The sequence below is a fragment of the Myotis myotis genome, unplaced genomic scaffold (assembly GCF_014108235.1).
Source record: "Myotis myotis isolate mMyoMyo1 unplaced genomic scaffold, mMyoMyo1.p scaffold_m19_p_44, whole genome shotgun sequence".
NCBI classification, from domain to species: Eukaryota; Metazoa; Chordata; class Mammalia; order Chiroptera; family Vespertilionidae; genus Myotis; species Myotis myotis.
The window spans coordinates 1,457,125-1,481,256 of record NW_023416351.1 but is presented as its reverse complement, the minus strand read 5'-3'; the positions used below and the strand labels follow the sequence as shown (position 1 = coordinate 1,481,256).

The following is a 24,132-nucleotide window of genomic DNA, read 5'->3' as shown; positions in this document are numbered from 1 at the left end:
AAACAGGGTGAAAAACCGCCATTCTCTGGAGCATTATCCCAAAACATTGAGATTCTGCTTCCCCGCAATTGCCAACAGTTTGGCTCAAATAAACTCACAAACACTCTTTACAGCCGAAACCGGTTTGGCTCGGGGGATGGAGCGTCAACCTGCGGACTGAAGGGTCCCAGGTTTGATTCCGGTCAAGGGCATGTGCCTGGGTTTCGGGCACATCACCAGTGGGAGATGTGCGGGAGGCAGCTGATCGATGTTTCTCTCTCATCGATGTTTCTAGCTCTCTGTCTCTCTCCCTTCCTCTCTGTAAAAAAAAAGAATCAATAAAATATATTTTAAAAAACAACAAAAAAAAAACCCCTCTTTACAGGTTTGAACGCTTTTATGTTAACACTATGAACCAGGAGGTCACTGTTCTATTCTCCATCAAGGCACATGCCAGGGTGTGGGCTCAATTCCCAGTAGGGGGCATGCAGGAGGCAGCAGATCAATGATTCTCATCATTGATGTTTCTAGCTCCCCGTCTGAAATCAATAAGAATATATTTTTAAAAATAAAAAATATTTTTAAAAATAAATATATTTTTTAAAAATTCACAAAACTGGGCGAGCTGAATTTTCATTTGCCAAATCTGGCGGCTCTATCCCTGCGGAGGAGGCCAGGGTGGTGGGGGCGTGGCCTGGAGGGGCTCCTGGAGGCGGGGCGGGCGGCTGGGGCGGGGCTTAAGGCGGGGCCTGGTGTTCGGAGGCGGGCCTTGCTCACGTGACGGCGGTTGCCAGGGTGAAAGGTCAGGCGCCGCGGCACTTCCAACATGGCGGCGTCCGGGGCGGCGGCTGCGGCGCGCAGCCCGGGAGCCCCGGCGGGGACGGCGGCCCGAGCCCGGCGCCCGCCTTCGGGGCGGCCCGCGCGGCTGCCCCCGCTGCTCGTCCTGCTGGCGGCGGCGGCGGCGAGGCCGGGCACGGGCGGCGCGGCGCTGTACCGCGCGGGCGAGGACGCCGTGTGGGTGCTGGACAGCGGCAGCGTGCGCGCCGCCACGGCCAACAGCTCGGCCGCGTGGCTGGTGCAGTTCTACTCGTCGTGGTGCGGCCACTGCATCGGCTACGCGCCCACCTGGCGGGCCCTGGCCGGGGACGTGCGAGGTGAGGCGCGTCCGGACGGCCCGACCCCGGCCGGCCTGGCCCTGCGTCCGGGGTCCTCGCCCCGGGCTCGCGGTGGCCGCGCCAGCCCTCCCCGCCCGGCAGGAGCACCCGCTTCCGTGGCCCCCGCGGGCCGGCGCGCGGGTCCCCAGGGCGCCCCGTAGGACCTTCCCGGCGAGGAAGACGGGGCCTTCTCCCCGCCCTCGCCCCGCAGGTGGGGACGGCGGCCTCCGGTGCCCCCGGCTCCGCGCCCCGGGCTGGGGGTCCAAGAGCCTCCTCGCCCCCGGCCTTGGCCCGAGTGTTTCCCGACTCAGACCGCTCAGGCGCCGCCTCTCGGCCGAGGATCCTGGTTTGGGGGCTGCCCACAGGGATCCTCAGAGCCCCCAGCGTGGGCGCCCGAACCCTGGAGCTGCCTCTGTGGACGCAGGAAAAGACCTTCCCGGCCTTCCGCGGTGGTTCCTCGGTCACAGACACGCAGCCGGGTACCTGCCGCCCACCCGCCCAGGGACCCGGCACCGCCCCGGGTCTTGTGGTTGAGGTTCCGCTCTGGGATCTTGCTGCCCCGAGTTCCTCGTCTGAGTTCCTCGTCTGCCCGGTGCGCGCGGTGGTGGCCGGCGGGGTGCAGCCTCCGTCCCGCTTTGAAAGGAGTGGGAAGTGCTCGGGTGGGGCCGGGCCCCAGCAGGTGTGAGCTCACCTGTGCTTATGTTCCAGGGGCAAGACGGGGGCAAAGTGCTGTGCTTCCCTCCTGCCTTTGCCGTTGGGTCTCATACCCGACCCTGTTGTCATGCTCTCAGATCTAAACCGATTCACAAAGAAACCTGAAAGAAGCCTCAATCGGGTTTTTGTGCGTAATTGTGAATGATTATCTTTCAGGTGCATTCTCATCTCCACTCGGCGTTGGGACCTTTTAATTCTAAAGGGTTTGTTCTCTGATCTGATGTTTTAAGTCCCTCGTGTTCTGCACTGGTCACAGCTGAGGCAGAGAACTCCTGAACAGGGTTTGTTTTTAAGTCTTTTCTTTGAGAACAAACAGGCATTTCAATAATAGAGTTTTTAAGTTCTCACTTGCTATTTGGTTACAGAAACAGATATGTCAATTAAAATGCAGGTAGCTCTGGTAAGACATTGATCACCTATTTTTGCATATTTTTATTTTTGTTCAGTTTAGTTTCCGGAATACAAAAATCGTAAACTATGATTAAAATATTGCAAACTGTTCCTTCGTTGAACCAGCAGGTAAGAAGGGTTACTTCTGAAAGTGAAACATCACATCTGTACCTAGTGGCGTGATTAACTTAACTATTAGCCAAATAAGGTTATCTTAAAGGGGCTGGACACTGTCCAAGTCCAGGCCGGAAAAACGAGGCCTGAGACGGGAGGCAGGTACGGCTAAAAGTTAAAGACAGCTGTGACCCACAGGCCACGGGAGGCACGGGCAGGGCGAGAAGGGGGGTCTGTGGGGACCTAGGCAGAGAGTCCCAAGAGCCAAGCTGCCAGCTCTGACGGAGTGTCCCCTGGGGACTTGATAGGGATGCACGTTGTCAGCCCAGCCAAGACCCATGGGTCAGAAGCTCAGCGTGAGGCCCAGCATCTGTCAGCACCAGCCCAAGTCGGAGGGTCACTGTTTCCAGGGACGTCCGGCCAGAAAGGGCCTGTGGCCAAGGAGACCGGGAACCTGGCAGTGGCTCCCCCTCGTGGATGACCCCACCCTCCAATTCCTCAGCAAAGGAGTCCGCTAACTCTAACCCTGTGTCCCTGTGCGACTGACCAACCGCAGGCCTTTGTGCCTTATTTCAGCCTTGGGGATGCGTTGGGAAGAAGGGCCCTCACCCTCTGCTCCGCGCTGTGCTCCCTGGCGCCCCTCCGTCCAGTCTGTTAACAGACACCATTCCACACAGTAAATGTGAAGATCTGATTGGCTTTAGTAAGTGCCTCATGGACCGGGAGCACCCCATTTGGGAACTAGAAGGTCTCTCTCCGAGGCGTATCTAGAATGAAGGTTTCACAGGCAGAAGTGAAGAGTGGATCATTTCAGGCAAGGACACCTTCCCTAGGGGAAGGCGGGGGCCTGTCGGGCAGATGACCCCCTGGTGTGGACCAGGAGGGGCAGACCATTAAAGCTGCACCCTACGAGGGCTGCGCTGTGCTGTTGGATGTAAGGGTTTGGTGCCCTGGGCTTCCAGCACAAGTGAGCCGCCTGGGGCCTGTGGTTTTCTCTCTCTTTTAAATATTTACTGTTGAAAGTATTACGTATGTCTGTGGTTTTCTATTTAGCGAGTCTAAGTGGAGTCACGCAGTTGTCACCACGCTGGTCCCAATCAGTCACTGGATCGGGCTGTCCGGCCAGCCTCCCAGGGCACCCACACCTTGGACTCAAGTGTCCAGCAGCTTTCCCCACCCGACGCCCTCCTCCTAGTGTCTGCACCTGAGTGGCTCCTAGAAAGTGGTGGTTGTGGTATAGGCTCTGCTCCCTGGTTGAGTGCCCTGGGGTGGCAGGTGGGCACTGAGCTAGATGAGTGTCTGCTCCCCTGCTGTCCTCCCACCATCGCCTCCTAACTGGCCCCTCATTTGCTTAGAGGAGCACAATGCCCCACAGGCTCCTCCCAGCTGGGCAGAGCCTCTGGGCCCAGCATAGGACCTTCATTTTCCTAGATTTGCATTGAACTTGAGCTCTTCACTGACATTTTCAAGATTTTGAAAATAAATGTTTTTCCCTCTGAGAAGGTGGCTTGAGCTCTTCCTCCCGGGAGCACGCCCACGCCTTTCCCTCCTAAGGTCTAAGGGACCCCATGGGACTTGTAGCCAGGGGAGCAGTGGGCAGTGGCAGCGCATTCCCGCTGACCCCCTGACCCTGTCCCCAAGGCCCCTTTTCTCTGACTTCCCAGTTTCTCTCCTAAGCACTTCGTTCTTTCACTGTCCCCTGCTTCAGTTAATGTTCTCAGAAAGAAAGGTGACTTGACAAGCAAAAGGTCTACTGTTGGGAGTAGCCAGTGTCACTAGGCAGTTGTGTAGATCTGGCTCAGGCTGTCACTTCTAAGGACTCGCTGAACAAAGTGCCCTGTTCCTGAAAACCCTTTAGCCTGGAGCTGTGGTTGGGCCCCGCTTGTCTGCTCCTCCAACGAGTGAGACTCCTGTGCCTGGGGCAGCCCACACCCAGGTGCCTCTGAAATGTCTCTGGAGACTGGGCACGGCGTCCTTGGTGTCTGTTCTCGCCTCAGGGAAGCTGGGGTAGGTTTCCTGTAACTGGCCCTGGAATTGTGGAGGAGACAGGAGGGGGCTGGACCCACTACACACCTTGTCTTCCCTGTCCCATCATGAGACTGAGTCGCCCACTAGTGGTCGCACAGCTGGGTGACAGGCTCTGCCACTCCAGAGCCGAATGGCTCACTCCCTGGGTCTGCAGTGGACGGAGGCCAGAGGGGGGCCCTGAGCCCTGCCCTCTCTGAGCTCTCCATCACCTGGTCTGGACTTGGCTTCTGTGTGGCGAGGCTGCAGCCTTCTTGGTGATGAGCTGGGGCACCAGTGTCTGTTCACTGGAAGAAGGAAGGGGCCTGGGAGGATGGGGTGCCGGTGGCAGCGGTAATCACCTGCAGGAGTGGTGGGTGTAGAGCCCAGGAGGGCTGTGGGAGCTCCCCTGGACGTGGATGGTCTCAGAGGCTGCAAGGGAGGCTAGAGGCAGGCAGTGGGGGCCTCCTCCTGTTGTGGGCCCAGGTGCGCCTGTGAGACGCAGCTTCATCCCAGCTGCACCTGGAGGAAGCCAGGTCCTAAGTGCTGCTGGTCCCGCCTCGGCTCTGAAGACGCGCGGGATTGTTCTCGAAGCCTTTCCTGTCTCCCACGTTGTGATGCTTCAGCCCCGGAGTGCCCGCTGGCTGGAACCCCGTACAGCCTGAGTTTAACCTCGCTGGGCCCTCGGCTCCGGTGAGACTCGGAGACATGCCTGGGCTCTGCACACACAGCTTCTGGATAACCTGGGCTGCTCTGCTCCTTGGGGTGGGGGCTGAATTCCCACCTGTCCGTGTGTGGTTTGAACTTGGAGTTTATCCGAAAAGACCTTTGCTCAGCCAGGAAGGGCCCTGTACCAGGTGGGAGAATTGCCTCCCTGTGGCTGGACCGTGGGGTTGGGAACCCCACACCGCTCGAGGGTGGAGACGGCACGAGGGTGGAGAAGCCAGACGGGGTGCTGTGCCTTGGAAACACGTCCCGTGCGTTCCTTTAAACCTGGAGGCTCCCACGCTGTCCTGTCATCATCCAGACCAGTGGTCGGCAAACTGCGGCTCGCGAGCCACATGCGGCTCTTTGGCCCCTTGAGTGTGGCCACGAAGTTCAGTCGCATTGTACATGCGCGCCCACACGTGGTATTTTGTGGAAGAGCCACACTCAAGGGGCCGCAGTTTGCCAACCGCTGATCCAGACCAACTAATGCGCGACTGGAATAGACTTCCGCAGACATTTTCTATTAGAACTTGACAACTAATAGTAAAAGGTTTAATCCTGGTAGGTTAAGCCCATGGCCGGCAAACTGCGGCTCACGAGCCACATGCAGCTTTTTGGCCCCTTGAGTGTGGCTCTTCCTAAGCCTTAGGAGCACCCTAATTAAGTTAACAATGTACCTACCTATATAGTTTAAGTTTAAAAAATTTGGCTCTCAAAAGAAATTTCAGTCGTTGTACTGTTGGTATTTGGCTCTGTTGACTAATGAGTTTGCCGACCACTGGGTTAAGCCATATGGTTATTTGACATGTAAAGGTGAAATGAATTTTAGTCTACCGTATCTGGAGGCGTAATTGTTTCACACGCATGTTTTTAAGCCCATGGTCCTAAAAGAAGGCTGTGGCTACTGCTGGTGGTGCCCCTGGTGGCAGCCTCGGAGCCTCCGCCGGCGCGTGTTGCTGGGGAAGCTGACACCAGGCGCTGTCCTTTCGGGTCACAGTGGTGTCTCCGTTGTGTGTGGGACCCAGACAGGCAGGTGGGCAGGAGGAGGGGAGGAGCCCAGTTGAATGGGGCAGATACACTGAAGCAAACCTTTGAAATGGCTTGCATTTTATTTGGGAACAGAGAGTGTCTCTTTTGTGTTCCCTGAATGCCGCCCATCTGCCCGCAGACTTGCAGGGACAGTAACGGAAGCCCTCCCTGTCTGTGTTTGGTGGCCTCCCACAGACGGCCTTCTTTCAAAGACAGACAAAGGCCTGTGAGGGTCGGCGTGCCCCTCCACCGGACAGCAGCCGGCTCCAGGGGACGTGTGTATGTGGAGTGGCGGTTACAGACAGACTTGTGGATTCTCAGGGGTCCTAGAAGCCAGGCGGGCCACGGCCCCCCACCGTCCTGTCCCTGCTGGCGTGCTCCTGCGAGCTCCAGTGAGCTCGATGTCTGCTCTGCGGTCATTCACGACCGTGCCCGCGTGCCCCCTGCACTCAGGTCTTTGCTTTCAGACACCGTGCCCTGACGCGGGTGTGGGACGGGCTCTGTGGAACCCAGGATTGCACGTGTCAGGTGTGCGAGTGGAGGTTTCCTGCTGCTTCCTGAGGGAGAGCTGTGGAGGCGGGAATGAGCACTTGGTTACATTCCTGTGGAAAACGAGGTTTCCATTTTTAAGCCTCCAGCCCAGGGCCTGCTTCAGAGGGGGGTCTGCCTCCTGCACGCTGGGAGGCTGAGGAGCTGGAGGCCGGAAACCGGGCTGGTGTCTGTGGTCTGCGTGGCTCCCACCTTCCCTGCAGAGGGGCCTCTGCTGCCCCCGGAGCCTGCTCCCCCCACCAGGAGAAGGCACCTGGGCCCTCTGGGCTGGTGCCCCTGGGAGGGGAGCTGGGTTCCCACTTCTGGGGGCAGGATGGGCACAGGGTGCAGAGGGAGGATCAGGAGTCTCTGGGCTGCATTTTGGGAGGGATGCCTGGGACAGCGATGGAGATGGCAAGTAGGTGGGGCATAGGGGGAGAGGGCAGGAGTTCCAATGCCAGGGTCACCCACCCTCCAGCGCCCTGACTCCTGGGACTTGGGACTTGATGAGGGAGGTCTCTGCTCTGCGATGATCCTGCCCAGGTCCTCCAGGATCTCCAAGGCCAGAGGTGGGTACAGTGTTCATGTTAGGGAACAAGTGTGGGTGCACGCGTAGGATGTTCTGTGCCCAGAGCCGGGGGGGAAGTGGGGGGGGTGCTGCCTAGGCCTGTGCTGGAGCCTCCCGTTCTGGACCCGGCTCTTCTGCATTCAGGGGATGAAGTTGAACGCAGGGCTGACGGCCGTCAGCCTCAGGAGCGTTCCTGCGGCACCGTCACCACCTGGCCGGCCGTGTTCAGAGTTCGTCGGGCAGTGTTCCCCGCAGCCTTGGGACACTTGTGCACGTGGAGTCTCTGCTCTGGGAACGCTGTGAGGTCAGAAACGAGAACGTAGTGGGCAAATGCACACAGGCCTGGGCTGTGGTCCCCACACGCACCCTGCGGGAGCAGGTTTCACATCCCTTTCTTAAGTAACACCAAGAAATACCTGAGAAGGCAGGGCCAGTCCCACTGCGGGCGCCGAGTGTCCGCCATCTCTCTGCTGCTGGGCTGCCTGACATTTCCTGTGACTTGCGTGTGCAGTGTTGGCCGCTTTCCTTTCCTTAACGCTCTCTGGGCAGCGGTGAGTGTGTCATGGAAATCCCCAACCAACAGTGAGGCCCTGTGTTGTGAGCTGGGACCTCGTGGATGCTTTGTGACCGAGTGGGAGGGCAGGCCTGGGCAGGCAGCATCCGCGAGGAGAGGAGGCGCGGCCTTGCTCAGCACAGCCATCTCTGCCGTCTGCGTGAGCATCACCTCCTCTGGCCGGTGACCTGAGCCCCTGGAGGGGTGGCCTGCGGTTCGGGGGGGGCCGGCACATCTCTCCCACCCGTGGCCTCAAGACAGGAATTGTTTCTGAGGCTCGAATGCTCAGTCATTGGTTGTGGAAAACACAGCTTAGATATTGCTGTTACTTGACCCATTGTGTTTTATTAATGGTGGTTAACTTTTTATAATTACAGAAGAAAAAAGCATGCCTGTTTAAGCAAAGGGGTAGATTGGGTGAAAATAGCAGTCACTAACTGGTATTATATGCAGGCCTTCATATTGTGCAGGATCTAGGGATGGTCAGTGTTTTCTCTCCTAGGTGTGTTTCTCATGTAACCTCTGCAGTTTTAGGTCATATCAGAGCTCAGGGAACTCACCTGCTTTTAACCACATTCCTGGGAGACGGTGCACACAGGGCAGCGTCTGCCTCTCGGCGACAGGCAGTTGTGAGACCTGCACAGAAGTCACAGCTGCGGGAGAAGGCGGCAGGACTTACCTGGCCCCCACGGCGTGCCCTGCACTTGTCTCTGCAGAGGCCGCCTGGCTCTGGCCCTGCTTCCTCGGGCGTCCGCAGGCAGGGAGCCAGGGAGGTTCAGGAAGGGTCATGGGCGGTGCGATCAATCTTAACGTCCAAGAAGCAGGGAACGACCCCGTACAGGGAACACCTCACGAGTAGCCTTTGGAGGATGTGGAGACCGTTCTTTTGAAACTGGCCTCAGGGCGCTGTGAACAGTGTCCACTGCACGGAAGCTTCCACCTGCAAGGGAGGCAGGAGGACTGGGGTGCCCACCTGGCTGCAGCCTTGGGAATTCATGCATGCAGGTGGTCAGTTCAAAGGGAGGCCGCCAGGGTCATTTTGTGCTGTGGGAGCTTGGACGCAGTCGGACACAGTGGGAGGTAGGGGGCCAGTTGGCGGGAGGCTGCAAGCAGAGGACCCACGTCCTCCCACAAGCAGGACAAGTGGGGACAGGAAACAGCACACGTCCGCAGTCCCAACCAACATCCTCGTTTGGACCCAGTTCAAACAAACAGTTTAAGTAAAGACGAGACGGTTAGGAGCTGTGCATCGCTGGGTGCTTGCTGCTGGGGGAGCGTGTGACGACTCGCCATGATGACGCAGTGGCAGATGGGGGTGCAGAGCCCTGTCCTTTAGAAGTGCAGCTGGCGGGTACAGTTCTGGAAGTGGGGGGCCTTTGGGTGGACAAGGTTCCAGCAGCTGATCATCGTTGGCACTGACAGGGGCACACGTGGCTGCATTGTTCTCTCTATTTCATTCAGGTGTTGGGAGTTTTCCTTAATAAAAATATCAGCCTGGCCGGGTGGCACAGTTCTTTGGAGCGTCGTCCTGTACAGCAACAGGTGGCCGGTTCAGCCCCCGTCGGGCACGTACGGGAGGCAGTCAGTCCATGCTTCTCTCTCACATTGAAGGTCTCGCTCTGCTTTTCAGACTGGGCCGCCGCCATCCGCGTCGCTGCCTTGGACTGTGCGGACAAAAGTAACCACGAGGTGTGCCAGACCTACGACATCCACTTCTACCCCAGCTTCCGGGTGAGCACCCTCCTGCCTCGCGGCTCTGCTTACCTTCTGTCTGCACTGGGTTCACCGAAGGCAGCCCCTCCGTCTCCAGCATAGGGGGCGCTTCTGTAGATGCAGTGGGAGTGTCTGCTTGCAGAGGGTCCCTTTTTGGTCCCCCCTTGGGGTTGGGCACATTGCTGTGGGGTCTGTGTGGTGAGGGTGGGGTGGTCGGGACTGCTGCTAGAGTCTGGTCTGGGGCCTCCGCACTTCCCCACCCACGTGTGGCCCACGTGAGCTGACGCCTCGTGCACTGTGCTCATTTCTCTGGGTGCCTGCAGGACCCCCTGCTACGGCGCCCAGCCTGGCCACCCTGAGCACGCCACGTGGGCCCCAGACAGATGTGTTCCCATCTCCCACTAGGGGCAGAGGGTTAACTGGAAGGCAGAGAACCATGTACATGGGGTGCGTGTGCACACATGCACAGTCACACGCCTGCACACGAGCGAGAGCACATCACAATGGGAAGCACACGCTGAGGGAGCTTCGTGCCCGCTCCCCTTAGCCCTAAAGCTTGTGCCAGAGCGCGTCCTTCCCCACATGTTCACGAGCCTCGCACAGGCCGTGCCTGGCCCAGCCCTGCGGCCCATCCCCTGGCTCTCGGCCGAGTCTGACCCTCCCGGCGTTCTCCCATTTGGGTTTGTTTGCTGCGTACGTGGCCCAGTGCTGCCTGGAAACTTCGAGTCTCTTACTTGAGAGGACGTTGCTGACAGTCACCCCATTATCGAAGCACACTCCACCGTCCCTCCATTGCTGCCACCTGGCTGTTCTGCTCCAGCTGCTGTGACAACACTTGCACGTGTCCCCTTATGTGGGCGAGAGCCTTCTGGGCACAGGCCTGGCAGTGTGTTGCTGGGCGGGGGCTGCACCAGGGGCCACAAGCCGGTCTGGTTGTGGTCCTCGGAACACCCCACTGTGACCTGTCTGTCTGCGCGTGGGTTTGCCCACTTCCTTTTGGGTCGTGTGTCTGTTTCCCACTCGTTTCCAGAGCCCCTTGTCCTTCGAGAGGCTCAGCTGTGAGTGTGGCAATACTGCTCCCGTCCGTAACTGTCTTCAACGTGTCTTTTCAATAGAAAATGCTTTCTTCTGCTCAGAATTACTCATTTGTGCCTGTCATCCTCCCCGGAAGCCTTTGTGACATTAGAGTGAGACCCTTAGGGTCGGGGAAGGTGCTGTCTGTGGCTCTGCCCTGTTGGGTCAGAGCGTGTAAGTAACGGTGCTGATGGGTGCGAGTCACCCCGCACACCTGGCAGGAGGCCTCAGATCCACAGATACAACCTCTGGCTCCTCTGGGGCCTAAGGGCTTCGAGCAGACTTTCTCGGGGGAGGTGACTTTGGGGTACCTGAATGCTCATTGGCTGGCTAAAGATCATACATCGACAAGACCCCAGGCAAGGCTGTGTCTCATTTGTCCTATGTTTTTCCTCTTAGTATTTCAGAGCATTTACAAAGGACTTTACAACTGGCGAAAACTTTAAAGGTAAGGACATAAGCCCTGTGCCTTTACTGTAGATTTGCCTCAGGTACCCATCACGGACAAATGGTTCAGGAGCCTGTCGCAGCCCCAGCTCACGCCCTGCCACCAGCCTCCTGCCCACCTCCTTTAAGCACTCAGGCAGGCGAGTCTCAGCAGGAGGCTTTGTTTGTTTGGCTTTTGTTACTCCTCACCCAGGAGATTTTCAGAGTGGAAGAGAGGGAGGGTGAGAGAGAGAGACAGGGATGTGAGAGAGCCACATCGATTGGTTGCCTCCTGCAAACATTCCAACCAGGGCTGTGGATCAAACCTGCAACCGAGGCACGTGCCCTTGACTAGGAATCAAGCCTGAGACCCTTAGATCCATAGACTGACACTCTGACCACTGACCAACACCAGCCAGGTTTCAGCAGGAAGTTTTTATTTTGTGCTCTGCCTTCTTTTGGCAAACAAAGTGGTGACAAAGTTGTTTGTTTGTTTGTTTGTTTAAAATATATATATATATATATATATTATTGATTTCAGAGAGGAAGGGAGAGGGAGAGAGATAGAAACATCAGTGATGAAAGAGAATCATTGATTGGCTGTCTCTTATATGCCCCACACTGGGGATCGAGCCCGCAACCCAGGCATGTGCCCTTTGACCAGAATCAAACCCAGGCCCTCAGTCCTCAGGCCAACGCTCGATCCACTGAGCCAGACCGGCTAGGGTGTGATAAAGTTTTTATTTTTTTAAAAGGTAAACTTTGTAATTGAAAAAAATATTGGAGAAGTGCACACCTGGTGAATTTTTATGAATGGGCCCACCAGGTAGCTGGCACCCAGATCAGGCCCCAGACGGTGACCAGTCAGCCCATGGTGACTGCATTCTAATCAGAGGCCGTCCTACCTGGTATGAACCAGGTGTGGGTGGAGTCAGCGTGCCCGGCCTGTGTCTGCACGCCTGTGTGCAATACGTCCCTGTCACCTCACCGTGCGGTCTCCTGTTGGACTCACCGCTGTCTGTACCAAGCTCTCGGTGGCGAGGCACCACGCTGGGGACTCAGGGGTGGGGGGGAGCATGTGGTAAGGTCACCGAGGTGATGGTGGTTGCTTCCCCAGGGCCTGACCGAGAGCTGCAGACGGTGAGACAAGCCATGATTGACTTCCTACAGAACCACACGGACGAAAACAGGCCTCCCGCCTGCCCGGCTTTGGACCCTATTCGGTGCGTGGTTCTGTAAGAGAAAATGGCACATTAGGCGTCGAATTAATTCTGCAAACTCAGATGTGCACTAAGTGGGATGGGCCCTGTACCTGGTGGCCAGCTCACTGTTCGCAAAAACACTGAAAGCCTTTTTTTCCTCTTAAAAGGCCCAGTGACGTTCTTTCTCTCATTGACAACCATGAGGGCTGCTACGTGGCTATTCTGTTTGAGAGCAACAGCTCGTATGTTGGACGTGAGGTACCATGTCTGTATCCTGTCGGGTCCCGGCGTGATGGGTTCAGCACGGGGCCTGGGCCTAGATTCTGGGGGTGAGAACTAGGGTAGTCGTGTTACTCGGTGAATCATCCGGTTTGTGGAGAAGACAGTGGGGGAGCGTCTCTGAGGGCAGGAGAAGAGTAGGGCACAGGCTGGCCTTGTCCCCACGTGGGCGTAGGGCTCAGGGGGCGGGGACCTGGGCCTGGTGGTGCTGCTTTGCTCCTATGCTCTGGAGTCCAGTTTGTTTGCTGTATTCTGGGCTCCCAACTTTTTAGCCAGATGGTTGCCAGGGTGGAGGCAGCAGCTCCTCAGCTCTGCTCAGAGCCGAATCCTCTTCCCCCTGCCCCCGCCTAGGCACAAGGCAGAGGCCAGGGCCCTGTTGCTGTCCGGGGATGCTGGGGCTGTGGCCCCGGGGGCGGGGGGCACTTGATGGTCAGTTTCATGGGGGATGTGCTGGCTGGGACAGTACCGCACAGGGCCACTGTCAGGTCCCCTCAGACCGTCTGGTTTCTGCCGGGATGTCCGTGGCTCAGTTGCCTTAAATGTGACCGTCTGGGTGTGGAGAAGACGGGTGCAGGGCTCCCTCTGTGCGCTGCGCCCTGTGGACCCGCCTGGGCCGAGGGTAACCTTCCCTCCTGATGCAGGTGATCCTGGACCTGAGTCCTTATGAGAACATCGCGGTGAAGAGAGCACTGGACAGCGACCCGGCCTTTCTGGAGAAGCTTGGCATCTCTTCTGTTCCTTCCTGTTACCTGGTTTACCCAAATGGGTCCCACGGGTTAATTAACATGTAAGCGTAGTTTGGCTGAAGGACTGTTTGGTGGTGGCATCCCGGAACCATCTGGGTGGGAGCTCACACCAAGCCAGATGTGGTCTGGTCTGCGTCTGTGTCGGGGGGGGGGGGGTGCACCCCCTTTCCCCAGCGAGCGGTGGGCAGGGTGGGCTCTGGACTCCATCCCCTCAGTCCACTCTCCTTCCTGAGAGCACAGTTGTCCTCTACTGGGGCCCCTGAGAGAATCCTGAATTGGAAAAGGTTGTGGGCGGAAGGGTTAGGTCACGTCCAAAACCTGTGCTGCCTGCCGGGTCCCCACCTCTCCGCCCTGCTGAGTGGTTCTCACGCCGCCCGCTGGCCTGGGGACCTTGGGCTTTGGTGAGCTGGGCGTCTGTACCACCTGCGGCTGAGCTCGTGAGGACTGAACACCAGGCCAGGCTCAGCCACTGCCCTCCCCTAGCTCCCTGAGCACTGCCGTTCGCCTCAAAGACCAAGGACCGTTTATGTGGAGCTGTCATCTGTGCGATGTAACAGAGAGGTGCACTTTACATGACCTTGAGCTACTGGAAGGTCTCAGTCAGCCTTCACACGCCCGGTAGCTCGAGGGCCCGTTGAGCAGCAGGCTCAGGGGAGGACCGAGGCCGAGACCTCCACACATCAGAGAGCTGATGCTGCGGGTGCTCAGCCGGCTCCACAGCCCACGGGTGTCCCTGAGCAGCTGAGGCTCAGGGTAGTGTGGGTCTGTCTCATGTCCTGGGGAGAGGGGGGTGGGGCCAGCTCCGAGGCCACACCCATGGCACCTGCAGTGAAGGGCGGGAGGGGAGTACAGCTTCCCTCCCTCACTAAGGGGCCTGGGCAGCTCGGCCAGGTTCGGGCTCCGGCTCAGTCCACACCCACCCACCCCTTTCTCGCAGCATGAAGCCTCTTCGGTCATTTTTTTCCTCTTATTTGAAGTCGTTGCCAGATGTGAGGAAAAAATCGCTTGCATTGCCTGAAAAGCCAAGCAAAGAACAAAATTCTGAAGTTGTGGTGTGGAGAGAGTTTGACAGGCAAGTGCTCTTTGGACAGGAGGTGTGGGAGGTGAGCACTGGGAGGCCCAGGTGGACAGGAAGCTGTGGGCTCAGCTCGCTGAAGGCTCAGGCCTCCTGGGAGTCGGGGGACGGGAGGCGGCTCACTGGAGAGAAGGCATTAATACCTGGCTCTGTGATATCTAATCTCAGGTCAAAACTGTACACGGCGGACCTGGAGTCGGGGCTGCACTACCTCCTGAGGGTGGAGCTGGCCACCCACAGGACACTGGCTGGGGCCGAGCTGAAAACACTCAAGGACTTTATTACTATCGTTGCCAAGGTGTGTGGGGTCTGCTCTGGGCTGGGCGCTCGGTTCATGACCCTGCGGAACGAGGCCGACCTGAGCTGGATGTGCACTCTGCTGGCCAGCGGTGCCCAGCCTGCTTTTGGCACTGGGGGCATGGCTCATGCGGATGCCAGGCCTGAAGGGGCACTGAGCAGGGGGCCTGGGGGGGGGGCGCATGGGCAGGAGGGAAATCTCCAGGGGCACTTACCCAGGTGGGTGGTGAGTGTGGTGGGAACTGTGGGACTGACTCGGTGTGTGGCTGATGCCAGCAGCCCCATGACATGGGGGATGGGGACAACAGGAGCAGGCGGACAGCACCGTCACGGAGGGTGCAGCGCGGCCGCTATCCTCATCCTCTGGAGTCTGCTGAGGGGGCCGGGACCAGTGCTGTGGGCGCCACCCTCCTCCTTTAGTAGGAGGTAGCGCAGTGTTCATGGAAGTTTAGTTCTTGCCTTGGCCGGCTGTTGTTTTCTGGCCCAGATCATTCTGGGAGGCGGGAGGCCTCCCCCCCTCAGGTTCCTGGGGCAGGTCTGAGCCCTGGTTCTCTTGCCCCTGCAGCCCTGTCTGGGCCTGGCTGTGGCCCCTCTGCTCTCTGACTCCTGGGGTAGCCTAGCCAGGGTCCTAGGGCCCAGCAGAGACCTAGGGCCCCAGTCACAGCACTGCGACGTGATTTACGTTTAAAGGAATAACTAGGAGGCGCCTAGTGCGTTTCCCACGAATAAAGGAAAGCTGCTTGGACAGGCTCTGATCCTGTTGTGGGTTCAGAATTCTGGAATCTCCAGAATGTCCTCCTGCTCACGGGCCGTCGGCTGCTCAGCGGTTGGCTGCTCAGCCTCCGCTGTCGGCACCGGCTCAGCAAGCAGCGGGCCCAGCTCCAAGGCCAGGTGGCCGTGCATATCTTAGCCGTCTTCCTGCAGCTGACTCAGACTTGAAATTCATGCTCGTAATTGGTGGTGGTCCTGGGCGACCTGTCGGAAAAGAGTTTCCGGGGCTGACTGTGCTGTGGCTGCTGTTCTTCCATATCGACGTCATCTCATAAGTTAGGTCAGGTGTGAGGGGCCCTCTCGGCAGCGCCACTCTGCACGTCTCGCTGTGCTTGGGTGCAGGGGTCGCCGGGTGAGTGCCACACGCTGACCAGCTGGTCACACTTGCGCCTGGAAACCTGAGGGGCTGCCTGCCTTCCCAGGGGTCTGAGTGTGGTGCTTCCCCCTCAGCTGTTCCCCGGCCGCCCGCCCGTCAGGAAGCTGCTGGAGATGCTGCAGGAGTGGCTGGCCAGCCTCCCCCTGGACCGGGTGCCCTACAATGCCATCCTGGACCTGGTCAACAACAAGATGCGGGTGCGCACCTCCCGGCTCCTGCCCACGCACGGGCATCCCCGCGGCCCCTCCTCAGGCCCCTCTGCGGTGGCTTCTGTTCCTGTCCCCATGACGACTGCACGTCTCCTCCTCTGTCCCTGGTGCTGTCCGCTCCCTGCCGAGTCCTCAGTGCAGGGACATTGGTGACGGCCGCCGCGCAGGCAGGGGTGGTTTCTCACGGGATGGCACCAGGGCTTGTTCAGAAAATTTTGAGTGGACGGAATTGTGCACCTAAAATTGATGTGTTTAGTAAGAGTGTGGCTGAGCTGCTCCTCAGGCTGGGTTCCCGTAGTGAGGGTCACTGAGAGCCTCATCCTCACCAAGACTAGCCGTGCCAGGGCCGTGGTCTGCACGCACCTGGCGTGAGCCTGTTGGAAGTGCTCACAGTTTGGATACGTGTCCCCGTGTGTAACTACCACCAGTCAGAGGACACTCACCAGCTATTTCTATATCTGTTATTCTTTCTTTGCTCAGATTTCTGGAATATTCCTCACTAATCAGATAACGTGGGTTGGATGTCAAGGAAGCCGCCCGGAGTTGAGGGGTTACACGTGTTCTCTCTGGAAGTTGTTCCACACGCTGACTGTTCGGGCCGGGACCCACCCAGACGTGTTGGATGGCACAGGTAACGTCCCTGCACAGCCAGGTGCTGGCTGCCCCCTGACGCACACGGGATGCGCCGGCCGGGCCGTCGGAAGCTAAAGCTCAGCAGCGGGCGTTGGCTGTAAGGCAGTGTGTCATCGGGGGCCCTGGGGGCCCTGCTAAGCAGGCAGAGGGAGCGTCTTTCCAGGTCACAGAGCCCACGCGCCCAGTGCGGAGCCGAGTTCTTCCCTCCCTGGGCCCAGCACGTGCAGATGCCCTGCAGCCGCCCCGTTCCCGCCCGGGAGAGGACCCGCTGTGGGAACCTCTGCTTGTGCTTTACAGGTGTGAGACGCAGTAGGAACGGGCGTGTTTTATCTCTCGTTGCCTGACAGGTTACCCTAAAACCCAGCAGCTTGAAACAGTGTACTCGTCTCTGTGGGTCAGGAATCTGACGTGGCCAAGCCAGGTCCTCTGCCAGGGCAGCGTGTCTGCCTGAGGGCCTGGGTGTCACCTGCTGGCTGTTCCTCCCCGCGTCCTCTCCACAGCAGCTCCCACAGCACTGGCTCCGTCAGAGTGAGCCCCTCGCTGTGCGTGTTCTGGTTGTTAGAAGTCAGCCATGGCCTCGCCTGCTCACGGGAGCTGGCGTCCCGGGGCCATCTCAGGGGCCGCCTGCCGTAAGAGGAAAAACTACCAAAGTTTGAGTGGGTTGACTAACTTCAGTCACCGGAAGCAGCTAACGCAGAGTCGTCATGTTCTGCATGCTCTGTGGACACTACGAAATGTGCTGGATATTTTACCCTTTGGACTTGGTTGTGCGGACACTGCCTGGCCCCAGCAGGCTGCTGTCTCTTAGTTGTCATTTCCCTTTTTTTAAATATGTTTTTTATTTCAGAGAGGAAGGGAGAGGGAAGGAGAGAGAGAGATCAAAACATTAATGAGAGAGAACATCAATCGACTGCCTCCTGCACACCCCCTACTGGGGAGCGAGCCTGCAGCCAGGCCTGTGCCCTGACCGGGAAGCACGCTGTGACTCCAGGTTCATAGGTCGATGCTCAACCACTGAGCCACGCCAGCCATGCTTGGTTGTCATTTTCGTAGTTGTTGAGGTCCACTGATGCTTATGTTACATCTTGACTCACACAGTCCAATGTTCTTTCCAGTAAAAGTGTAAAATTCATAGTTACCTTTTGCTGCCTAACAAGCTAACCCAGATGTGGTGGCTCTTGTGTGGGACCGGTGGGTGCTCGTCCAGAGGCATGGCGGTTGGTCTGACTCAGAAGGTCCGAGCCCTGCACCCGGCCAGCTCTCACCACACCCAGGAAGGCGCTCTCAGGGCCTCGGCAGGCACAGGCATCGCTTCCCCACACCCTGTCGGTCAGATAGGGCTCACCTGCCGGGTGCAGAGGGCAGGGCTGCCCTCGGGCATTTGTACCACGAAGCTCTCGTCCAGGCAGCGCTGAGTTCTGGGGTCTCATGGGGCAGAGGTGGGCTTTGAGACTTGAGATTCTCTTAAGAATCACACAGGACAAGAGCAGCATGACTTTCAGGGGCAACACGGAGCTCCCGGACAAAAGTAACATCAGACCACCTCAGCCGTGCGCACAGCTGGAGCCTCGCGTTTCCGGGCCCTGCCCTGGCAGCAGCACATGCTGAGGGCAGCCTGGTAGCCGCCAGGGCTGCGTCCCCTGGAGACGGCGAAGCGGTGTAGCTCTGCCTTGTGTCGGAGGGCGGCACACGGCGGAGCACACAGATCCCGCGGGGTCTCGCCCAGCAGCAGAGTCACATACATTGCAGTTCTACCAGGAGCACGTCTCGTGCTGCAGAACTGGGTCAGACGGAGATGCCGGATTATGTCTTGGAAGGTTTTCCTCTCCTTATTGGACGCGTAAGCCCATCGACTAAAAGCCTGCGTGTCCCCTAATCCCCTCAGGTAGAGCTTTGTGGTTCTTGTGCACTTTAGAGATTAGGGGTCGCCGTGAGCAGCGCTTGGCTGGGGAGAGAAAAGGAGGATTACGGTGAAGCGGAGCAGATGTCGGCCCAGGGCTGCTGGCTGCCGGCGCGGGGCCACGGGCAGAGCCCAGCCGAGCGCATGCACGTGGCGATCTCACTGTGGGCACTGCCTCACTGCCCTGGACACAGCCTGGGAGCAGTCGGCTCAGCTCAAACTCTGAGTGGAATGGCCGCCACAGTTAGTGACTAAGGGACATGGGAATTAGGCCGCTGGGGCTCCAGGGCTGGTGGGCGTGGCCGTGAAGTGGAGCCACGACAGCTTCAGCCAGAGACCACGAGGGCCTGCTGTTGGTTCTGACGGATTCGGTCTCAGAAGTGTGTCTTGTTTACCCAGTTACCTTGCTGCCTGTCTTTTAATGCTGGCAAAGTCCCCTTTGTATGCTTAACCCCCATCCTAGCTGTCTGGAGAGGCCCGCTAGGCCCAGCCCAGGCTGCCCTCTGGTTCTCTCAGGGCCCCTGTTAGGGCCACGTTGTCTGCCCCCCTGCCTGTGGCTGCTCTCCCAAAACGTCAGGGTGTGTTTTCTCGGGCCCCACGCGGGGCTGTCACTGGGGGTGGATGCTGGAGCACTCCCACCAGAGGTGCAGCCTCTCCTAGGAGGGCAGGTCCTGGTGCCTGCCGTTCCCAGACCGCCCTGGCCACTGCCCATTCGCCCCAGGCTACCCTTGGGAAGGTCAGTGTGAAGCTGGTGGCACCCCAGAGGCACAAGCTAAGGCCACGTGCACACCTGGGCTTGTGTTGTGCAAGGACTTCGGAGCAAAGCAAGCACTTAGAGGCGTGCGCCGTGGCTCCGGCACCAGCCTTCGGGCCCGCTTGTGAGGTGGGCGGACGTGCACAGGGCCCACCCGACCCGAGGCAGAGCCCTGCTCTGGGGGTGAGGCCGGAATCTGGTCCGCGGCACGGCTCGCCCCCTGGAGGCCCTTCCCCTGGTACTTGTTCTGGGGGCTGCACAGGCGCATGCTCGGCGGAGGCCGTGGGGCCAGCAGCCCTGTTGCCGTGGGTCAAGCATGTCAAACTCAAAGGCTAACACGGGCCAAATAAACAAGGTTTAAGTTTATGTGGCCACAAAATAAACAACAGCTTCCATTTTCCTAGAAACATACGTTTATTTCGATAGAAACATGCTGAATACAAAGGGCTGAAATAAATGAGTCATCGTTAACCTAAAATAATAGAACATTTTAACAAAAATTAATATTTTTTCTTGAACATTAATTTACCAGACACTGAATAACTACACAAATTAATAAGTGTTAATGCAAATACACCTAGTTTTCTTGTTCTCCGAAAGTGAAATATTTCCTGTTGCGCACACCAAACAAGTCAGTCCAAGACGAATGACGTGGCCGTCGGCTGCTAAAATATTCGCTGCTGGTGTTAGTGGCGAGAAATGGTGCGCCTGCGCGTTAAGGCGTGTGAGGGAAATGAGTGCAACACGATGATGGTCACCAGTCATTCGCGAACGCTGTGGTTCGTTATTAATAATTATGTATAACAGGATAGTGTAAAAATTAAGTTACGAAATTTTTATTAAAATGTTTCCTATGTGCCGTTATATTGCCTGGGCACACCAATATTGGTTGTGGGCCGTGAGTTTGACATGCTTGCCAAACTCATGTCAGGCCTTAGCTTGTTCCTGGCTCCCGACACCACCCCAGTCCTGGGTTCCAGTAGGAACCATCAGTCACGTTCTGTGCCTTGTTTCCGGGGTGCCACAGTGCTTGGTCCCTGCAGGTTTCGAAGACGACCCCCAGGCGGTGCTGCAGACCATCCGGAGGTACCTGCTCACCTTCTTCGGCTGCAAAGAGTGTGGGGAGCATTTTGAGGAAATGGCTAAAGAGTCCATGGATTCCGTGAAAACCCCAGACCAAGCAATCCTCTGGCTTTGGAAGAAGCATAACCTCGTGAACAGCCGCCTGGCAGGTAAGCAGAAGCCATGGTGGCCTGCCCGTGCCCGTCAGCGTGTCCTGTGAGCGGGTGGGGGTGGGGGGGCGGCAGCACTGTTCGAGGGGATGACCTGACCTCGGTGCCGCTCTGCCTGCTCTGGGCTCACAGCGGGAGCCAGCCCTGCTCCGCCATCAGTTTCAGGACCTCCCCAGGGGCTGTTCTCAGGCTCCAGGGTGCCTGCTTTCCAGATTGTTCTCTCCCTGGAGCCGCGTGGAAGCTGACAGGCAGCATGCACCCCCTGAGGAGCCCATGAGGCCCAATGAGACGCAGCGGGAGGCTTGGGTCATAATTAATTTTCAGGAAGGAATTTTAGTGTCATTAAAATCTGCTCTCAGACGACAAATCAAACTCCTCAAAATGGCTTTGTTTAAAGCCTAAGTAGGGCGCATACATTTTCTCAGAGTTAAGTAATTCAAACTGCTCCTAAATCAGTGGCAGATTAAAATTAGGCTTAAAAATAATTCCCCTCAGAAGTAAATCTTGATAAAGATGAATAGAAAACCCACTAAACTGTTGGTTTTTATGTAATCCACTGTATTACAAAAACATATTACAACTCAAGCACTAAAGAAAATTGGTTGCTCTTTGCACCAGAGCTGCCTGCTGGCTCTGGTCACGTGGCGTGGCCCTGGCCCCTTCAGTTTGCCGGCTTTGCCCTCCTGTCGGTGCAGGTGAAGGCCCCTCCGTGGAGGCCCTGCTGCAGGTGTCAGGCCTCCCCGTGCCTCTGCCTGCCACCTGTGCTCCCAGTGAGTCCGACGTTGCCCTGGCAGCACTGAGCTCCAAGAGCCCGTGCCCCCTCCCCCGTCATTACCCTGCCGCCGAAAGGGCTTTCTGCAGCCCTAGGATGTCTCCTAGTCCCGTAGTCCCAGCCCACCTTTAGCAAAGCAGTGGGACAGACAGGAGCAGGGCAGGTGAGTGGCAGTGTAGTCTGGCCATGGGGGCCGCCCGAGGATGCTTTAGGGAAGCAGGGGCAGCTGTGCAGGAAAGGTGGGGTGAGGGGCACAGGCGTCATCTAGTCCCCGCGGCGAGGTCTCAGTGGGTGTGGGTGGACCAAGAGGGTGGGGGAGGCAGGCACCTGACCGTGGGCAGGAGGCCTGTGGCGTGGCAGCCCTGGGTGGTGGGCAAGTTGAGCGAAGGCCTCCCCACAGCTGCCTCCCTCCCGCTCCCAGGCCACCTGAGCGAGGACCCCAGGTTTCCCAAGGTTGCGTGGCCCACTCCGGACCTCTGCCCTGCCTGCCACGAGGAGCTGAGGGGCCTGGACAGCTGGGACGAAGACCAGGTTCTCCTGTTCCTGAAGCGGCACTACGGCAGCGACAACCTCGTGCACACGTACGCCACGGCCCTGGGTGGCACCGGCGAGGCCGAGGGGCCAGAGGGAGGCCGAGCCAACCCAGAGAGGCCTGGAGACCACGGGGCCGAGAGCCTGCACCCGCCCGGGGCCCTGCCTCCCACACCTCGCCCCTCAGAGGGGTCACACCTGGGACCAGCCAGGCCTGAGGGCCACAGGGAGGTGGAGGCGGCTGCACCCTTCCTGGGGATGGGCTTCTCCAGCCTGGACATGAGCCTCTGCGTCCTGCTCTACGTGGCCTCCTCCATGTTCCTGATGGTGATGTTCTTCTTCTTCCGAGTGCGCTCCCGGCGGTGGAAAGTCCGGCACCGCCATCCGTCCGTGTAGAGCTGAGCAGCCCGCCCGCGCCTGCGGCTGTAACGTTTCTGATCAGGGATGACAGGCAGGGGGCCTGCTCCCCGCTGATGGCAGCTGTGGTCCCAGAGCTGGGGCCTGTGTGCGTTCCCGGCCTTCACAGTCCGTGGACGCCTCTGACAAATCCATAGCAAAGCGACTTCTGTTTTTACTCTTCTAGGTCTGAAAACGGGAGTGGGATGTCCAGGCCAAAAAGAATGTTTTGCACCCACTTTCATCAAGTTTACTGGGCTCCACATCCATTGTGCACGGCCTCCTTTGGAGATTTGGAGAAAAACCCAGCCCTTCCCCATGGAAGCTAAGGGGTGACTGAATGCAGCCAGGGATACCCCCGCCCCCCCACATCCCCGCCATGGGGGGTAGACTTGGTGTGGGGAGGAAGGGTGGTGTTCATCTTACTCTTCAGGGACAGTGCCTTGGCCTGTTGGTTGTTACTCTGGTGATGAGAGAGCTCAGTGCGTGAGGGCCACCCAGGCTGCCTGTCCCTGGCAGTCAGGAGACTGTGAGCCCGAGAACAGAGCTTCCGCCTGGGCCCCTGCCATCCAGCACCCACAGCCCTCCTGAGCCACTGCCCAGAGCCAGAGTGGGTGGTGCACGGGGTCTCGCTGGCATCTCTAAGGCCAAACTTCATTTGCCTGAAGGTGTTTTACACAGGTCCTGGCACAGGGCCTATCCCTGGGCTTTGGTGGTTAATTATTTACCATTTAATGATTTTAACACATTATTTTAAATGTGTTAAAACCCAGAACATTCAGAGGTAAAGTAAATGCGTAAACAAATGAACTCCTGGGGGCATTTCCTTTGAGACCCTTATGCAGATGCTCAGCGGTGTGCGCCCCCGTGTGTGTGTGTGTGTGTGTGTGTGTGTGTGTGTGTGTGTGTCTGTGCCTGTGTGTCTGTGCCTGTGTGTGTGTCTGTGTGTGTCTGTGCCTGTGCCTGTGTGTGTGTGTGTGTGTGTGTGTGTGTGTGTATGTGCCTGTGTGCCCCCTTGTGTGCGTGATGGTGGTAAGTAGTTCTTCCCACTGTGCCTGTGGTCTCCGCATGCTCCCTCATTGCAGCGGCTAAGCACGTGTGGACTCGCACCAGGTCCTGCCCCAGCCCAGCTCAGGGAGCCCAAGGATGGTGCCTGCAACGCTGCCCCCAGCCCGGTGCCCACCTGGGGGCAGGCGTGGCCAGGATCAGGGAGCCCTGCCCTGAGCTGAGGTTTCCAGTTGGTGACACGTTTAACCCCTAGAAGCCTCTGGTTTAAACCTGAGGCTTGTGTGCCTGGTGATTGACGGCACCATATTGTTTCCTTTCAACTTGAAAACGGGCCAGTTTACAGAGGCCACGGGAAATACTGGGCCTCTTTCATTAAACTGCCTTAGGTTCGTGTCAAATGTCGTTTTTTCCCCCAAATAAGTTTCTGTGAGCAGTGGGCACTGTCCTACATCAACCCATTTGACAGGCAATGTTGGCTTCTAAGGTTCATAGTGATATTGCGGTTTGAGGTCACATCTGTGACATCAGAGGGCCAGGTTCCAGCAGACCGCCGGTTCCATGCGGCCACGGAAAGGGTCTCACCTGCAAGTGTGAGCCGCCTTGCACACCTCACGTGGTGGCCTGCTCAGAACTGGATGCTACCTTCAGGTCTGTTTTCTAAAGTTGTAACTATTGAGACAATGAATATAATGGTTCAGTAATTTAAATGTATTTATTTTTAATGGGAGAATTTGGTTAAAAAGAAACTAATTGACATGAAAATCTCTGAAATTTCTTACATGCAAAGAAAGTGAACATTTTGTATTTAAAAACTGTAATGTGCACATTTTGAAATAAATCTGTTTGAAAAATTGTATTCTGAAATGCGCAGCAACTGTGAGGGTGCTGGGAGGGGTGCAGAGCCTTTAGCCCAGGGGTGGGCAAACTTTTTGACTCGAGGGCCACAATGGGTTCTTAAACTGGACCGGAGGGCCAGAACAAAAGCATGGATGGAGTG

The 24,132-nt window shown here is 57.8% G+C and overlaps 1 protein-coding gene across 1 annotated transcript; it reads left to right on the top strand.

Moving 5' to 3' along the window:
• The first annotated feature begins 805 nt into the window (after positions 1-805).
• On the top strand, positions 806-23,989 carry QSOX2 (quiescin sulfhydryl oxidase 2). Its single transcript, XM_036306933.1, has 12 exons — positions 806-1,133; positions 9,372-9,472; positions 10,928-10,976; positions 12,072-12,177; positions 12,324-12,414; positions 13,077-13,222; positions 14,119-14,253; positions 14,425-14,554; positions 15,775-15,897; positions 16,390-16,540; positions 20,240-20,428; positions 21,622-23,989. Exons 1-12 carry the CDS (start codon positions 806-808, stop codon positions 22,125-22,127), a joined length of 2,055 nt encoding a protein of 684 aa, XP_036162826.1. The 3' UTR covers positions 22,128-23,989.
• Positions 23,990-24,132: the final 143 nt, after the last annotated feature.

What these genes read in the sequence shown, in the direction of transcription:
- QSOX2 (XM_036306933.1), top strand. Translation starts at nt 806, where the DNA reads ATGGCGGCGTCCGGGGCGGCGGCTGCGGCGCGCAGCCCGGGAGCCCCG. An exon ending in AACTGGCGAAAACTTTAAAG is followed by an intron (nt 10,977 to 12,071) that starts GTAAGGACATAA and finishes TTGCTTCCCCAG; the next exon opens with GGCCTGACCGAGAGCTGCAG. An exon ending in TGGTCAACAACAAGATGCGG is followed by an intron (nt 15,898 to 16,389) that starts GTGCGCACCTCC and finishes TTCTTTGCTCAG; the next exon opens with ATTTCTGGAATATTCCTCAC.